The sequence below is a fragment of the Amblyomma maculatum genome, chromosome 2 (assembly GCF_055883805.1).
Source record: "Amblyomma maculatum isolate TAMU_Amacu chromosome 2, ASM5588380v1, whole genome shotgun sequence".
In the NCBI taxonomy this organism is placed as follows: Eukaryota; Metazoa; Arthropoda; class Arachnida; order Ixodida; family Ixodidae; genus Amblyomma; species Amblyomma maculatum.
In genome coordinates, this window is record NC_139345.1 from 77,416,010 (window position 1) to 77,433,796 (window position 17,787).

The 17,787-nt window shown below is 44.2% G+C and overlaps 1 protein-coding gene across 1 annotated transcript; it reads left to right on the top strand.

The window, feature by feature from the left end:
* Positions 1 to 7,737: 7,737 nt before the first annotated feature.
* LOC146199068 (5-hydroxytryptamine receptor-like) lies at positions 7,738 to 9,041 on the top strand. The gene has a single exon (XM_084592702.1). The coding sequence runs from the start codon at positions 7,758 to 7,760 to the stop codon at positions 9,039 to 9,041; it is 1,284 nt and encodes a 427-aa protein (XP_084448828.1). The 5' UTR covers positions 7,738 to 7,757.
* Positions 9,042 to 17,787: the final 8,746 nt, after the last annotated feature.

Sequence of the window (17,787 nt, forward strand, 5' to 3'; positions counted from 1 at the left end):
TTCGTTTATCGGTCGTTCCTTCAGTCTTTGTTGTTTGCCTTTGACCGTGCGGCTTGCTTAAATACGCCCGTAGGCCATTTCTGCACAGCTCCTACTTGAAGTTCTTGTTTTGTTCGCTGACAGAAGCTAATTACTTCTAGGCATCCAGTTCTTGCTCTTACTGCCGCTGTCATGCGTCGACGTCGTGGGTTTTCTATTACGCCACTGCGCCTTTGTGGAGCATGGCTCTGACTGTCCTCATTCTTTATTGCAGTTTGGGCAGGAGGAAGAGTAAAAGTTGGGGCCGATTTGTGGGCCCCCAAGCACCCTATGGCGTGCCTTACCGCAGTTTTGTTCGTTTACCTTCAGTCCTGAATTTCCTCGTGGCTTCGAAGGCAGCTCCGCTCGTACCCTTGCTGCTGTAGCTGCGTGTTTCTTTGCTTGACTTGACGGGCAATTAATTTCCACGTGTTGTGGTCTACGCCATTGTTATTTTGTTGCCTAATTAATTTACCATCTTTCTTTACATCAACTATAAGAGCCTCTCTCTCCCTATCTCCGTTATGTTTACAGATGTGACATCATTTGCGCCAACCTGCCGCCAATTATTAGGTTAGTTATTAGTTAGGGCGTGCCGTAATATTAATTGATGATAAAGTGAGTTTCCTGCGTGTATAAATTTTTCTGCCTGCGGTATTGTCCTGGAGAGTATACGTTTGCACAGTGTGCCACATTTCTTCCCAAGTAAGAAAACGTATTGGACGCAACTTGTGAATCTTATTGCAGCCGAAGTGTGCATGTATATGCGCGTTTGTATGTGTGTGTGCGTGTGCTGCGCGTGTGTGTGTGTATGTGTGTGCGTGTGAGCGTGTGCGTGTGCGTGGGTGTATGTGTGTGTGTGTGGTTTGGTTTGTGGGGTTTAGCGTCCCAAAGCGACTCATGCTATAAGAGACGCCGTAATGGAGGACTCCGGACATTTCGACCACCTGGGGTTCTTTAACGTGCACTGACATCGCACAGCACACGGGCGCCTTGCTTTTCGCCTCCATTGAAAAGCGGCCGCCGAGGCCGGAATTCGATCCCACGTCCTTTGGAGCAGAAGTCGAGCGCCGTAACCACTGCACCACCCCGGCGGGTGTGTGTGTGTGTGCTTGCCATGTTACGTAACGAGATTGTATGACATAACTGAGATGCTAAGAGTTGCTAGCTCGCAGTGCTACTTTTAAATAAGAGTAGGGGTGTGAAATGAGCATGAAACCCTCAAATGTACTAGGACCCCGCAAAAGACAGGCTACTCCAAGTCCACGCAGACACACGTCTGTACCACTTCGTTGAAACGGGGCTTTACAAACCCGGTATTTCAGCGAACGCTTTCAAATACTCTTGAAATTAATAGTTTAAGAATGGAAAAACAGAATATTTGCAGGAATACATTCTGTGTCGCAGCGGACACAATATGATGCAAACTCCTGTATTTGTCTAGCTATTAACCTAAAACCCTTATTTTTAAAGCTTTTCATCACATTTAGGCGGTTAGTCGTAATAGGGAATTTAAAGCTGTGAACAAGGCAATGCCATACCAATTTTTGCAACGAATAAAAATTAATTTTTTAAAATCCTGCATAGCCAGTAATTTCTACGCTTTCTTGGGCCGCGACGCGACGTCCGATGATCATGCGAGTACCATTTAAAGCGCGCAATCAGAACTAAACGTGAAATTGCGCCACGTAATGCACTATCGGCACCACATGAAACGCGAACAGCGGAACGCGTGGCGATAGGCCCAACTGAGGCCGCTTGCCTGTCGTTATCAGACAGAGGCGCGAATTTCCGGTTCGCTATAGTGTACTTATATTTTCTTTGGCATTCTTTTTCTGCTTTGCACTGGAGTGTCATTCATACTTAGCATATTGTGCTTCAACCGATGCCATGTTATCAGCATCTGGTTGCGACTCAACAGCGCAGGCAGCCGATCGGGAACGGTCGGTGCGCTACGTGGTTTCTAATCGCTCTTTTTTCTGATAAGCCTCTTTCGCCAGCGCAACCGCACTGCGGCATTTGCGATCGGTGGTAAATGTGAATGGGACGCTCAAGTGGCAAAACAAGAAAACAAACGCCAAAGAAATAGAAGCAAACTATCGCGAACCGAAGATTCACGCCTATCTCCGATAACAACAGGCAGGTGGCCTCAGTTGGGCCTATCGCCACGCGTTTCGCTATTCGCGTTTCATTTGACGCTGATAGTATACATATTTTTCCCCCCTCGCAGCTTAGTGCAAGGGAAAACCCAATGATTGCACAGTGAGGGACGGAGCAAATTAAAGTCGATGATACTTGACAGTAGATGATTCCGTTTAGTTTTGTCGGGTTTGTAGGGTTAAAGGTCTCAAAAGTAACTCAGTCTATGAGAGATGGCGTTGTGGAGGACTCCAGAAATTTCCACCACCCGGAGTTCTCTAACGTGCGCTAACATCGCACAGCAACCCCGCCGGGGTGGCGCAGCGGTTACGGCGCTCGACTAATGTTACCAAGGACGCGGGATCAAATCCCGGCTTCGGCGGCCGCTTTTCGATGGAGGCGAAAATCAGGGTGCCCGTGTGCTGTGCGATGTCAGTGCACGTTAAAGAACCCCAGGTAGTCGAAATTTCCGGAGTCCTCCACTGCGGCGCCTCTCATAGCTTGAGTTGCTTTGAGACGTTAAACGCCACAAAATGACCAAACATCGCACAGCCCACGGGCGGCTGACCTTTCGTCTCCATCGAAAAGCGGCCGCCGCGGCTGGGATTCATGACACTAGAGTAGGCAGTTCGAATTTGATGCCTTAGCTACGGCTCAGGTCGTCAACTGACACCTCTTCTGTACCGATCTTCCTGCATATCCCTCGCGATCAATTTCGTTTGCGTGCGGAAAAAGGTGGTGGATTTTCTTGCGGTGAAGGGATTTTGAATTTAAATTTTTCTTCAATTCAAAAAAGTTACCTGACATCTTCTTGTTCACTGCTTCGAACTGCTCGTTGGGACTAACCACCGAACAGCAATAATAAAAAACAATTAGCTTTTATTAGGTAATTAGCTGGATAATTACTGGAGTACTGCAGCACATTGTGCCGCCGCCGGAGAGAGCCTTTACCTGAAATACATTTTCTCTTCTGAACCCATTATATTTAGCAATTTTTTGTGTCCGCTAAAATAGTGGGTACATGTCGGGTGTTCTTATACATATATTGCAGCAGCATACGATTGTAGGCTAATGATTATGCGGGATAATAAAGTAGCAAAGATGAAGGGACTTAAAGGCACAGGCACAGGATTAAACGAGTAATGCAGTGCAAGTATGCGAAAAGGAAACCACAATAAGTTCCTACGAACTGCACACATAAACGATGTCGAGTCAATAGCCAGACATGCTCGGTTGAAGTGAAAACCATAGCTTTCATGTATTCGAAGCACGTGCAACTATAGGTCAGCAAAACAAATAGGAAGATTTCACATACGAGCGATGTTCCCCACTATCTGCTTCATTATCGCAGAAATTATGGGCAGCAGGTATTGAGCAGCAAATTAAGAAATAATAATATCAGATAGTACGGAAGAGTTCGCTCGAAAAACTTCCTCTTTTCTTCACAGTCGGCTAATCTAGTTCTTTATTTCTTTTAGGCACGAGAACATTATTTCCGCTCCATACAGATGCGGATATAAGTAAATGAGCCCCGCTTTACCGTTCAAACTAAAATTACCCCTTCTTCGCTGAAGATAAGAAAGCAATACTTGTCCAAGTGAAAGAGCACTGATGGTTACTACCGGTTAGGACATACCACGACTGCTAGTTTAAGTTATGCAACGCGGGAAAAATTGTAGAAGGAAAACGCCTGCTCCGTTTACTTTTGTCCGCACCGGTACGAGGATCATACGCTTGCCTCAGAAAACATTCAGCATTTGGCGATAATAGTGCACCTTCATGAGGAGGCCCTCAATCATCACAGGGATCGACCGCCAGGGCTGCGCTAAAAACGTCGTCCGGTTCCAGTATGGGAATTTCGCACATCGCCAGGAAGAGAGCCAACAGATACTTTCTCACCACGCCGCACCACCGCAGAAAGGCGTCCCTATAGAGGCTCCTGCGCAAAGCAGCGGTTCAGTCAGCTTGGTTTTCTGAGCCCCTGCTCAACATCTCTTGGCCACGGCAAGTAACGCCCTCGTGTTACAATTGCGCCCCGGGCCCTCCACGCCCCCTCTACCAACCAACAGAACGCGCCGTACGAACGCTGCAAATGAAATTAGCTGCCCGCCGCTGTGTTGCGTCCGTCGGCGCTTCTTCACGCGTGCCTCGCTTTTAGGCGGCTCCGACGCGAAAAAGCGTGAACGCTGAGGCGGAAGCTTGGCGCACCCTCTGCACAGGTTCTGCGCGTCAGCGTCTCTTTTACGTTACTCAGGCATCCATGCAATTATCATATTTATGAGATGACGCTCCGCTACATTGATTGTTGCTCTCGGCGCCTGGCTTTGCAAATCGCATTTATGATTTTTCTTCTTGTTCCTCACGGTTTTTCTGTTGCGTGCAACTATCCTTCTCAACTTAACAGGCACGCACACACTGCCTTGTTGTTGTAATAATTCTTGAGGGCATGGACAAGGCACCGCATGCGGAAAGCAAATTTCAACATCTGAAAAAGAAAAAAAATTTGGTCGCACTTTTCAGCTTCCACTCGACCATTGAGCAAGGTTTGGCACGGATGCATAAAGGGGCTAGGTCGAGAGCATTTATAACGAGTCCAGCAAGCCGTGAGAAAGCTGGGGCAGACGAAAGCTATTTTATTTTTTCTTTATCCGTTGTAAAACTTGTCGTATCAAACTCCGCAACAACCTTCTAGTCATTGCGCTGCGTTCACATCGAAAGATTTACGATGGAGCACGCATGAAGCGAAGTGTCTGTAGAAGACGCGGTAAAATGCGTTGCGGGGCAAGTATCTACACAGATTGCAGACGAGCAAGCTTAACGGATCAAATGTCTCGTCGTTCCTTCTTCTCCTTCTTCTTCTTCTTCTTCTCCCTCGTCCCTTCTCCTGCATGCAGTTCTCTGCGGCGCTTCATCTTCCTCACGCTGCTGAAGTGGTACTGTTGCTGACGCAGGCGTAAGAGTAAAATATTGAGTTGACAGCAAACACTTGCCCTGCATACTGTGTGAGAAGAACCCAAAATACCTGGAGTATGACATCGTTTTCTCCATAAAACAATCCAATTAGGGCACTTTAAAAAAAAGTTGTTCTATTTGAGAAATTAGCCTTAAGGCATAGTAAAAAGGGAGAGAAACGTAAAAATCGCAGAAGTTCCCGATAACTGATTATCCAATGTTCACTCGCGGTAGTCACATTCAAGGTCCCACTTCAGGGCCGCTTTACTTAGGTAGCGCTGTTTCACGAATACCGTAGCTGGGAAAGTCCATAGCAAGTGTTTCAGATTGCGCATTTCCGGTGAAGCATCCCAATGCGGGCATTTGTCGGTCACTTGAATCCGTTCGTCGCACCACGTAGAAGGGGTCAGAGCCGCTCCTGCTCTAATCCAGCGCGCAGGTACCTCCTCCTTCCGAGCGAGATTACGGGGGAGAGGGTACGATCACAAGACGGAAATAGAGCGCGTGTTCGCTGGTGCAAAGCTTCTTTCTCGGAAGCACGGGACAGGAACGGATTTAAGAGTAGAGAAGAATGTGGCGGGACGTCTGGATGTGTAAAGCACATTATGTGCCCATTACCGTACGGTGCAAACAATATATTCAAAAGCGCCTATTTTATTAGTAATAGCGTCTGGTTGGGTCACATTTGTTCAAATCGGAAGTACTTAAATGCTGTTTCATCCAAGAAGAGAAAAAAAAACAAACATTTGGAGCCAGTAGCTGCAAATAAGAAGAAAGAAACGTTGTGCAGAAGTAATCGGCGCATTTATGCTGTTTCCTGCGAAAAATTGAGCGCCAGAAGATATTTATTTATTTATTTATTTATTTATTTATTTATTTATTTATTTATTTATTTATTTATTTATTTATTTATTTATACAAAATACCCCTAAATGTCCTCACGGCTGAGGGTAATACATGAGGGGGGGGGGGGATGCAGGCAAATTATGAAAAATAAACAAAGCAACAAAAAGAAATAAGAAACACAAAACCACATCAAATTATATTGGAATGAAAATAATAATTAGTTATAAAAATATTAGACAATAAGGAAATAACGAAACAAAATAAACAACATTTGAGCAGAGAAGCAGACGAGAAAATTAATACCAGCTATATACAAATTGACTGAAACAATACCAAACAAAAATAAAGAGTACTGCACAATCTGCATTGGAGTAATGCGAAAGCACGGATGCTGGTGTTAGTTGCATCTGGTTATTTCACTTCTTGTTTACCCATTTTAGTCTTTGATACTTTCAAATTGCTCGTCAATCTCTTCATAGGCCCTTTTTCTGCTCTACTTACGGTTGCGTGACGTCACCTCCTTGACGTTCCATTTCTTCAGTTCTTGTTTACCCATTTTAGTCTCCGGTACTTTCAAATTGCGCGCCAATACCTTCCTATGCCCTTTTCCAGCTCGGCCTCAGGTTACGTGACGTCACATCCTTGACATCACCTTAATGGACTGATCTAATTACCTATGTTGTATTTGATACATTGAAATGTGGCGCCAAGCCATTGGCTAATGAAACCAATTTCACCTTTACGTTTCAATTTTTTAGCCTCTAATTATTTACCTAAATATCTTATTGTCATAATTATTTTTTCGGACACAACACTATGTCACCCTCTATAGATTGATATCTCTCATTAACCTCTACCACTTCTCAATTACTCACAGCCAATGCGGACATCTATTATTTTTGCCTGTGACTAATTACCTAATAACCTCATTGGCATAATACTTTTTTCGACACAATATTACGGCACCTTCTATCGATTGAAACCACTCATTAATCTCTATCACTTCTCGATTACTCACAACTGCTGTGGACACGAGTTTGCTGACGATTTTTCGGACAGAAATTTGTGAACATAGCGAAGTAATGCTTTCGCATTAATAATACAACAGGAGTCTATAGGAATACAAAGCAAGAAGCCCAATGAATCGACAACAATGAATCCAGTCAGATAATTATGAGATGGTTTCGTTTTCTAACTGTTTATGTCTGCTAACATTTTCATTAATGACGTATGAGGGATAGGAGCAACGCTAGTGCGATTAGTAAGCCGTAGCTCTGTAGTTGTTTTTAATGCATTGCGCGTAAGCTGTTCATTTTGTTAGACGCCGTCTGTGTTTGTTTTTTCTAAGGCAACTAATGAGTGCGAACAGTAGACAATCCACAAAGTTACCTTAGGAAATATCATGGACAGACTAGGCCCAGCAGAATTTTTTTTTTGTTGTTTTACTACGGCACTGTTTATTTAATGTGTTTGAGAAGTGCATTAGAGCTTTGGAGAGGAAGTTTAGAACTTTACAACTTCCTGTATTTTGTAGTGATTTATGGTGAAGTTTACCTCCAAGGTTAAGGCTTACCGTTGTCTTTTTTTTCTTTTTCTCAATGATGCAGGTGATGCTCGCAGACCATTTGAAAACATCCAGCTCACCTGTCGCCATTCCGGCCGCCGCACAGCTCTCTACACAACATGCCACTGTCGACTTCAAGTGTCGCACATTAGAATGGGGCTAACGGCAAGGAATACACCGTAGGCGAAGAGCAAACAATCACTCCTGGGTAAAACGCGGGCGCCGAACAAAGCCAGCCATGAGCGCCAGGGCTGCAGCAGCCACTACCAAGTGGCCAGCAGTACTAATCGGTGCCAATCCACATTACGCCAGCGTACTCACTGAGGAGGCTGAGAACATCCCGAAAGACAATTGGAGCAGCGCTCAGCAGGATCCGTGGGGCAACAATGACACCAGCAGTAGCATCCAGGCCAACCTGAGCCTGTCGTGGCACGAGAACCTCCCGGTGGTGGTCACCGTATCTCTGCTGCTCTGCCTGGTCATCGTGGCCACAGTGGTCGGAAATATCTTCGTCATCGCGGCAATCATCCTCGAGCGAAACTTGCGTACCGTCAGCAACTACCTGGTGTTGTCTTTGGCCGTGGCCGACCTGATGGTTGCCTGCCTGGTAATGCCCCTCGGGGCCGTGTACGAGGTGACCAGGGAGTGGCGAATGCCTCCCGAGCTGTGCGATGTGTGGACGTGCTGCGACGTCCTCTGCTGCACTGCGTCTATCTTGCATCTCCTGGCTATCGCCGTGGACCGGTACTGGGCCGTGACCATAGTGGACTACATGCGACAGCGCGACGTCCGCAAGGTGGGAACTATGATTTTCCTGGTGTGGAGCGTCGCCTTCGTCGTCTCCATAGCGCCCATCTTTGGGTGGAAGGACAAAGACTCGCGCAGCCGCGTTCTGCACGAGAAAAAGTGCTTGGTGAGCCAGGACGCCGCGTACCAGGTATTCGCCACCTGCTCGAGCTTCTACGTGCCACTCATAATGATCTTGTTGCTCTACTGGCGAATCTTCAAGGTGGCCCGTCAGCGGATTCGGCACAAGCCGGGCGCCAAGGCGGTGCTCATCGTGCACAAGGAGCCATCGACGTCATCAGCCGTCGCCTCTAACGAGAACACACCCCAACACAATGCCACCCCTGCGGCAACGAACAACAGCAGCAACCAGTCGTCACCGAGCAACGGCATGAACAAGGCCATGCATGGTGGTATCGGCCGCCTTCTGGTGCTGACCAAGCGCGAGAAGAAGCACGTCGAGGAGACCATTGAGTCCCGGCGAGAGCGGAAGGCCGCCAAGACGGTGGCCATCATCACGGGCGTCTTCGTGATGTGCTGGCTCCCGTTCTTCGTCATGGCGCTGGTCATGCCCCTGTGCGAGACGTGCGACCCGGGAAAGCTGGTGTTCAGCTTTTTTCTGTGGCTTGGTTACGCGAACTCGATGATTAACCCTATCATATACACCATATTCAGTCCCGACTTTCGGAACGCGTTCAATAGAATACTCTGCGGCAAGAAGCTGCCCATGAGATGACAGCAGTGAGCGTGTCAATGGGCTGCAGGCAGCTGTACGCTGTGCTGCACGCTGTGATGCCATATCTAGGTCAGCCGTTGCGACCTCCACGTCTTGATAGAGGCTCAGTCGGGCTGTTCATCTGTTGCATATTTTTGTACTCTCCCAATAGAAATCAGTGGTCTAAAGTGAAAAACCTGCTAAAGCCGTGCCAGAACATTTCATTCTAGCCCTGCCACGGTGCGTTCAATTAAAATCAGTTATAGACACTGACTACTGTTTCTGCCATTCTGGCAGTTCGTTCATTTAATTCCTAGCTCCATGTTAAGCTAGCTGGGAACCATTAAGCTGAGAACCATGCATAAAGCGCGTGCGGATTTAGACTTAGGGGCAAGTGCTCAAGATGCATACGCAAAGCTCACCCTAAGCAACTGCTTAAGGTGATAACATATTTACGGAGCCTATGTGTACAGGACAGTCTAAAAGAAGCTCCGTTTGTTCGCACCAATTTTTTTAGGAACGACTTGCTCTTTCTTACTGCAGTGAATTTCTTCGCATACTAGGCGTCAAAAGTTCAGAAACAAATCATCACGTGCAGAATTTCTGGGCGTTCATCGAGATTTGCTTAATCGTAATGTGGACGTAGGTGCTAACTTTTCCGGTGCGTTATTTTGCTCGATTATTATTTTTTTTTTTTTGTACAGCTAGAGCGTCGTTCACTGCATGGGGCTCTGCAGTGTTCGTCGGTCTCTAGCACTGCTGCACTGGTTTTCGCTCAAGCGTCGTGTATTTCTCAAGCCCACTTTCTTATTGTTGGGAGCGTATAGAAATGTCATCACTATTATCTTTCGTTATCTAACATTTTCTTTCTCCCCTTGCCGTGTTATATATCAAAACTGATCATTCATTATCACTCTGTGTACTTGTGCATTTGTGCTGTTCGTTCCTGGAGCATGTTCAAAACTGCAAAACTCAGTTAACGCACACCATAGCGAACGCAGGCTTGATGGTCTTGACCAAGCACTGCCGCTTTTCCTATTTAACGACAGAGTGGATGCGGCCTTGTGATTTATCGTGTAACAACGCTCCTACATTTGTCTGTTATTCAGCTGCCACTGTCAGCGTGAGATTAGCAGGGACGCGCTTATATTCCATAAAAGTGTACAGCGTCTTTGTGATATTGATGTGGATATGCATGTGTGAGTGAACGACAAAAAAATTATGTAAAACTGTTGCCATGCCTATCACACTTGTCTATAAATTGAATCTATGTCTACTACGGTTCATGTTTCCTGACACAGCGATATCACCTATATAGTCGCATCTGTCTCTGGCACCAGTTCTATGTATTATGTGGTATGAAATGATACATATATACATATGTATACACTCTTGTAAAGGTACTAATGTGATACATTGTTTCTCAGAAACCACGTGAAACCGTGCAGATCCTACCTTCAATGTACTTCGCAGTGGATGTCTTTCCTTTTGGCCAGCTACTACGTCTTTAAGCAGAAATTCGAAATGATAGCCTATTTTATTCTGGTATAAATAAAATGTTTACAAGATTGCGTGATATTCTAGATGAACCATTGCGTGCGCCGGCAACGCTTTTTCCCTCTAGTGAAAAATAACTGTATTTCAATTTTCTTTTACAGCTGCTTCTCAAAAAGTAAGAAAAGCATAACAATTCCCTCAAGCACATTTCTGGGGCAAATAATTATACTGGATGGCAAAATTAACCTTGTAGCTATAAATACACTTTAAATATGACATTTCCTTCAATACACACAGACTAATGAGTCCTGTGCCTAACAGAGAGTAAAATGCTTCTTTACAACTAGAATTTCATTCAAATATTTTTTCTTATCACTTAGTATTACCTTTAGCGACATCATTTCCACCTAGCATCTTGGGTATCAGCATATAAGTTCGGTAAACAACGATAGAAGTAAATTGAAATAAAAAAAAGTTGTCTTAATTACTATTTGTTTCAAGTGCAGTCTAAGGATAACGGCGTATCGGTTATCCCTTCAAATACATAATCGGATCTTAACACTTCGTTGGGCACATATGACAGCCGAAAACGTCGTTCACAACAGAAAAGGTACATAATATATTTCCTTGAGTGTTTTCTGGCCATCTTCATGAAGCATTGAAAGCTACTGCGCCGGATAATAACAAAAGAAAATTTGACAACTAACCTGTGTGGACAGCTTTGTGAGTTTATAACTATGTTTATCAAAGAAATTTTTTTTTTCGTTAAATCTTTTTCTGCTATATGCTGTCCTAGGATACCGCACAAGAACTCACAACAGCTTACAAAACGTATGCGAAATGGTCACAAAAGTAAAGCCACCTGAGAACACGTAAAACAAAAGGACAGTCTGAAACGCGAAAACTTTAATTATGGTTCTTGATCCAGAAGTTTTACTCTCAGGCCGAGTTAAAGTTATATTTTCTTTTTCTTTGCTGACCATAGAACCTGTTCGGCTTGTAACAGTCCGCGACGAGTGCAACATGGAAAATGCAAATCACTTACAAGATGAATCTGCATACTTAAGACGGCATTTTCCTCCCGCCCTGTACTAATTGCAGCGTCAAAGTTTTCATTGATGCTCGCCAAGCATCCAATTTTCTGAACCGCCCGCTAGATTTGGTATGCGCTACAAAATGCAACAGATGTAAAAATGGGCACTCGCTAAGCACGTTTCCTAAGGAGCCTCTCTAAGTTCGTGAAGTAGTGCGTTAGTTCGATCAGAGAAAACACACTTTTTTTTTTCGAACACTTCATATTATACACCTGTGTTTTGCAGATCACTTGGTCTGAAGCCATTGATGTAAATTATTTTTTCTTCTTGGTCCATCCATCAAGATCTGGTACAATTATCCGTTTCACGTTGGCTACCTTGAACTAGCTCTATAGGTTTTAATATTGGAAGTAGGTCTATGCTTGCTAGCTTTCAAATAAAAGCCAGTTGCACCGGGGAAGAAACAAGTTAAGCAATTGTATAAAAAACGAAATACATATCCGAGGGATACTTTTTATCAGGGCACTTATAGTCTGATAAACGTGAATAATAGGACCAGACCATTTTTATTTGCAGCTATCCACGCTAGGTCCATTACTAGGATAGAAACGTAGAGGTTAGAAGACACAATTTCCTAGAAGGAACTCTTAGCTGTCGACCTGCATGCAGAAACATCCGCAGGCTGTCACTGGCAGTAACTGTAGGCTCGTCCCGAACCGTGGACAGCCATCCTTTCCTCTCACAAGATTCCCATTGTCTTCCCGCTTAGTAAAGACCTCTTAATGACGTGTACTCCCAAATAAAAAAAAAGAGCGCGCTTAGCAAAGTGAGCAGTACCTAAGTAGCAAGACTGCCAAGGCTTTTCGCTCAAGAAATCTCAAAGCAGTCACGCTATGTAAAGTTGGCATTGTCTTCGTAGAGTTACCTAGCCGTCAGTACTCGTCAGTTTGTGCGTCTGATTGTAAGAGTGCGTGTGCCAACGTATGTAATCTTTCTTTTTGTCCTTTGCTCCCAGCTGGCTTCACTATAATGTCTCACTGTCACACGTCGCTGCTCAAACAGCAGTGGCCTAATGAAAAACATATCAACAAAGCTATCAGAAGTGAAATAAGCTAGCAGAGTACTACCCATGCGCAAGAATCGACTATACAGCAGCACTTCAGCGTAGTGCGCTTTCTCTACAGACACATCACAAATGTAACCTTGGTAGAATATTATTAGTAACCGAGGTACTACTTAGGTCATACACTGTCGCACATCCGTAGCAAACTGCCCATTGTTCTTATTCAGAATATTTCTATATGTTAAAGTAGCTGCAAAATATTTGAAAGCCTTCGTCACCAGCAATCACGAGAACTCCATGCACTTAGAAAATAACTCGGCATCAGTGCTCGGACACGTTTAGCACATGTCAAAAACTAGCGCAGAACAAGGGATATATATTAAAGTACATCTTGCATCATTCTGTGCTTGCTGCTACATGTATTAAAGCGCATGAAATATCAGTTATCGCTTCACTGCTACAACCAGTGGTCACAAGTGCATTACGAGCCCAAGGTCTGCTTCCTCAGGGTAAACCGCACTGTTCTATCCAGACGCGCCGTCAGGGATAAGTCGAATGATGTGAGAGACAATATTATTCTGCATACCTTACATTACTAATGTCCCATCTCATAAATGATTGCTTTACGAAGGGAAACTCTAGATTTTTGGCTGAAAACAATTGAGCGTTCAATGACCATATAATTTTTCTGTAAGATGCCTCAGCGATAAGATTTTTGGAAGGAAGCTTAATTTTAGGGATAGATCAATAGCAATTCCGATGCGTAGAAGTGGACCCGAGATAATACAGCACATTTTCATTACGATACATGAACCATTTTATCCTAGCTCTAACAAGCACGATCTCTTCATTGAGTGGCACCATTGATTTGATTTCAAATAACTAGCGATTAGTGCAGCGATGGCCTTGTTGCAAAAAAGAAATAAAGAAAGAAACACTTGAAAATCGACTGCAATGGCAACATCGCAAGTTTACCCTACAAGCTGGCATATTTTATCATGCTCAGAGAAAAAAAACATCGCTCGCAACAGTCTGTTGTAAATAAGGGTATTACTCCATGAAATTATATGTTATTTCGAACATGTTCTCCTGCGATTAATTAGCACAAAGTTGTAAAGGAGTGCAAGATAATAAGCTTATTTCGTGGTATAGCACAGTGACCGACGTGCTTATCCCTGGTTAGGGTGCGCCATTATAAAAATGTTGTGCAAGTCGTCTTCCAGTGTAACTACTTAGGAAAATGCTCTATTGTTAAAGCCGAAATATTTTGGTGGTAGTCGCATTCGCGAATGGAGACAAGAGAAAGAGAAGAAAAGAAGCACTGCACTTGTTCACATTCCCAAAAAAGCACATACAACACTATACAAAATCTAACTGTGACATGCCCACAAGAAACTTATTGTTCTGACTAGTTAATGTAAGAAACATAAACTTCACACCAGAATGAAAAGTTCAACATTGAAGGAAAAGGAGTTGCGGCCTTCTTACAGGCGGCAAAATTTGTGAGAAAAATTTTTTTCGGTAGAAGTAACATTAAGAAAAAGTATTGTATTATTGCCCACATGGCACCCCACATACATGTCAAACAACAGTATCATGAAAAGGAATGCTCAGATCACGCCGCATAAGTTTGCGTTTCTAAAAACGTTTTAAACCTTTAAAACTGTTCCCAAGTTTCCAAAAGCGTTCACTTGAACTAGAATTTACTGCACCGGTGATTCGCCTTTGTGCGAACGGTGGCACTACAGTCGAAACAACAGCATTTCCAGTGGTGAGCATGTAAATATGGAGATAGATAAACCTCAATGTATTCCGTTTATTTTTGTGTATTTTATACTAATATGTTAGCACATATTAGTATATGTGCATAAAAAATGTGAATGTTATGTTTGCGAAAACGCTGTGTAAAATACGTGAAGTGGGGCTTACAGCAATTAATAATCTTCTATCGTGCACAATGTACATTCCATAACCGTAACCTCCTGTATAATCTTTCTGTAATAACGAATAAGCCTCCACTTTGTCCCTTGTACTGAGCGAGCGTGTACAGGATGGATGCATGATAACAGAACTCCTAAGTTCCATGCTTTCTGTAACAGTTGGCTTCTCTTTCGTAAAAGATCTGTGTGTACAAATGGCGAACCTCTGGGAATACATGCTTACTATACCTTCGAGCTTTTGAGTCATGAATAAAGATTGAATTCCTGTTGACGTCCTGAAGGAGTTGTCATTTCTTGTATCACGGAGAGAAAAAGCGTGCCGCCCGATAAACTCATTTCATCGTGACTAAGAAATAGTAATTTCTCCTGGAAAATAGGAAAAAGCCCCGGTCCCTCTGAACCAGTTTCTGTTCAATCGCTGACCCTTCAACGAAATGAGAGGGCTTGGAGTCACTATAGTAGTCCTTATAGGCAGCTTCTACTGCTGTTCACGTGCGCAGTCTAATGCTCCATCTCCAGCCTATATAATAGAGGCTTTTTATAAGCGAGTAATGGTGTCCGCGCAGCTAAAAGACCAGCGTATATGGATTCCTTTGCTCGTAAGTATAATGCGCTGGAGTTACATATATCGTTAGGGGAAAGGCAGCGAGCCGGGTAGGTTGGAGGGAAGACGCGGGTTAATGATATTCTACTGAAAATTAAGAAAGAGCAAATGAGCATGGGTAGGGCGCATAACACAGAGGCAACGTAACCGATGATCGTTAAGGCCAACCTAATGGATTCTATGGAAAAGCTACCGACAAAAGAGAGCGGGGAGGGGGGGGGGGGGGGGGGGAGGTCGGTTGGGCGGATGAGATCAAGAATTTTGCCGCGATCGAATGCACCAGGTGGGACAGGAGCGGGTTGACTGCGCGGATATGGGTGATGCATTTACCGTAAAATATTTGTAGTTATACTGTTTCATAAATGAGGTCAACGCAAAGATAGCTATGCAAGTAGTCCACAAGAAATAAAAAGACGAGACATACCACTGCACGCCCCAAAACATTACTGCCTGGGCCTCCCGAGTATAATGTCCTGTACATGTGCTCCGGAAACAAAGCGTCACGCAAGTCTCTGTACAATGTGTGTCGCCTAACAGTGCTTAGTTAATCCTTTGAAAACCTGGCAGTAAGAAATTTGACACTGGTAACCACTTCTTTAAAGAAACTGTAAATGACTACTGTCATATACACTGTTCCGATAACAAAATTGGGTAAAGCACGCCCAAGCCTTTCTTGGCACACGGTAGGCAAACAAGAATCTTAACGTTATGAATCTCTTTATCGTCTGTCGCACGAACAAATGCCCAAAACATTACTGCAAGAAGTGCACAGGCTCCAGGCCCCCCGCCTTGGCATGCCTGAACAAATTCGTCCGACTGGACCGCTCCCATATGGAGGCCCAAATGGAATGCAACGAATGGAGGCCCAAATGGAATGGAATGAGATGGAGATTCTGCATGCTTTTTTGCGAGCGCTGCAGCATTTGCAGCATGTAACAGAGCTTGCTTATAAAAACTTGCTTATAAGAGAACTTCGGGAGGCGTAGGTTTTAGGTACTTTGCGCTCGGCGTGATAAGGAACTTCGGATAAGTAGGTTACAATTAACCTCGCGACCTTTTTGTAAATAGTAGTTTGTATTTGGCACTATCTTTTTTTTCTTCAGATCAGCTTCAATACAGGGCAGAAACGACGATGCAAAATGGTCATTTCTTCACGATTCAGGCCATTTTTAATAATTGTTTTCGGTGTAATCGAGGGTATTGCTTCTCCCTCTGCCTCTCTCGCGGTATCGGTCATGTCATAGACGATTCCGTGCGGCCAGCAGAGCAGCGAATTGAGTTTTTGGGATGATCCGTGACTTTTGCGCACTCAGTTGTAAATAGCTCAAAGCACTTCATGCGAGGAGTTTGTTTTTAGATTGCTTATTTTCAGGTTATTTTAGTTCATTTGTATTATTATTTTTTAATGTTGCCAAAATGCAAGTCCTGCTACTTGTCATAAAGGATAGCTCTTTTATTATATGCAGTGCAATATGCTAAAATTTCTGGCAAAAAAAGGAACCTTTTACACCATTCTTGAATGACATCTTCCCATCTGAAGAAAGAGGTAAATTTAGAATATCTTGGATCATGCAGTAAGAGAATGACAATTCTAATGTTTTGCCAATTTGCATACTGGGGTAAGAGAAACGTCAAGCCTCCAATGCAGGAAAAAAATAGGAGGCCAACCTTTGCAGTTGTTACAGAAAACGTTTATTGGGAATAAGCGGTTTAGAGAAGGAGTATTGGCAGCCGGTTCTTCGTTCCCAGACTTTCTTTTGCGAAAGCTGCTCGACGAGGAGTCGTTGCCTTTTGCTAGACAAAATGCCTTCCACTTTGGCTCCACTATATTACCTTCCAGGCCCATATTATATGAAATATGTCCACTTTTTGGCCCCAGACATTGGAATGGGTCAGAAACAATTACCAGTGAATGGAGCATAGTTTCTATGAACTGGTGTATGTGATGGTTTGGAGTCATTCGAGATTAAACTCTTCTGACTTACCCAGCCTTGTCTGGAAACGTTTGTCCTTCAAGGCAGAGCTGCTGGAATATGTCAGCATACATGGTCATCACGGCAAAGAAGACCAAGATGGTAGGGGATAAGGGGTGAGGCCGAGAAGACCACGCACCTGTCTCCCTGCACACCCTGGTGACCAATTAAGCACCTACACCAGCTGCTTTCATCAGGCATGTCCGTGTGAAATGTATAAGAAGTTGGTGGGCTCGCGGGTGCACTGTGTTTCGGCGAGTTCGATAAGCGAATGCAAAAAGTTTCAGACAGATTTGGCGCCGAGGATTCTGCAGAAGGAACCACACTTAAAAAACCAACAGTCTTTGATAAGAGTCGATGCGTAGTCATCTTGTTGCATGAGCTTGGTAATTTTGAGCTTGAGTTTACCATTATGTTGTTGGTGGCACCAGCATCTTGTGAGCAGTCTGTGTCTGAGAGGTTGCGAAGACAACAGGCCGAATCTGATCATCTAGTGGACGTAGCTCGCCGAGAGGCTGCCCTACAGTGACGAAGAGGGGCGGGTCGAGGGAAACGTGGCGCCAGTTTCTCTTGGGTTACTTAAGTTTAACAGGGATACATTTTTGCCTAATTTTTATTCCCTTCTTGTCCCTTCAGCTTTATTTCAGGTGGTGCTT

Coding starts and splice junctions, on each gene's coding strand:
- LOC146199068 (XM_084592702.1), top strand. CDS start 7,758: ATGAGCGCCAGGGCTGCAGCAGCCACTACCAAGTGGCCAGCAGTACTA.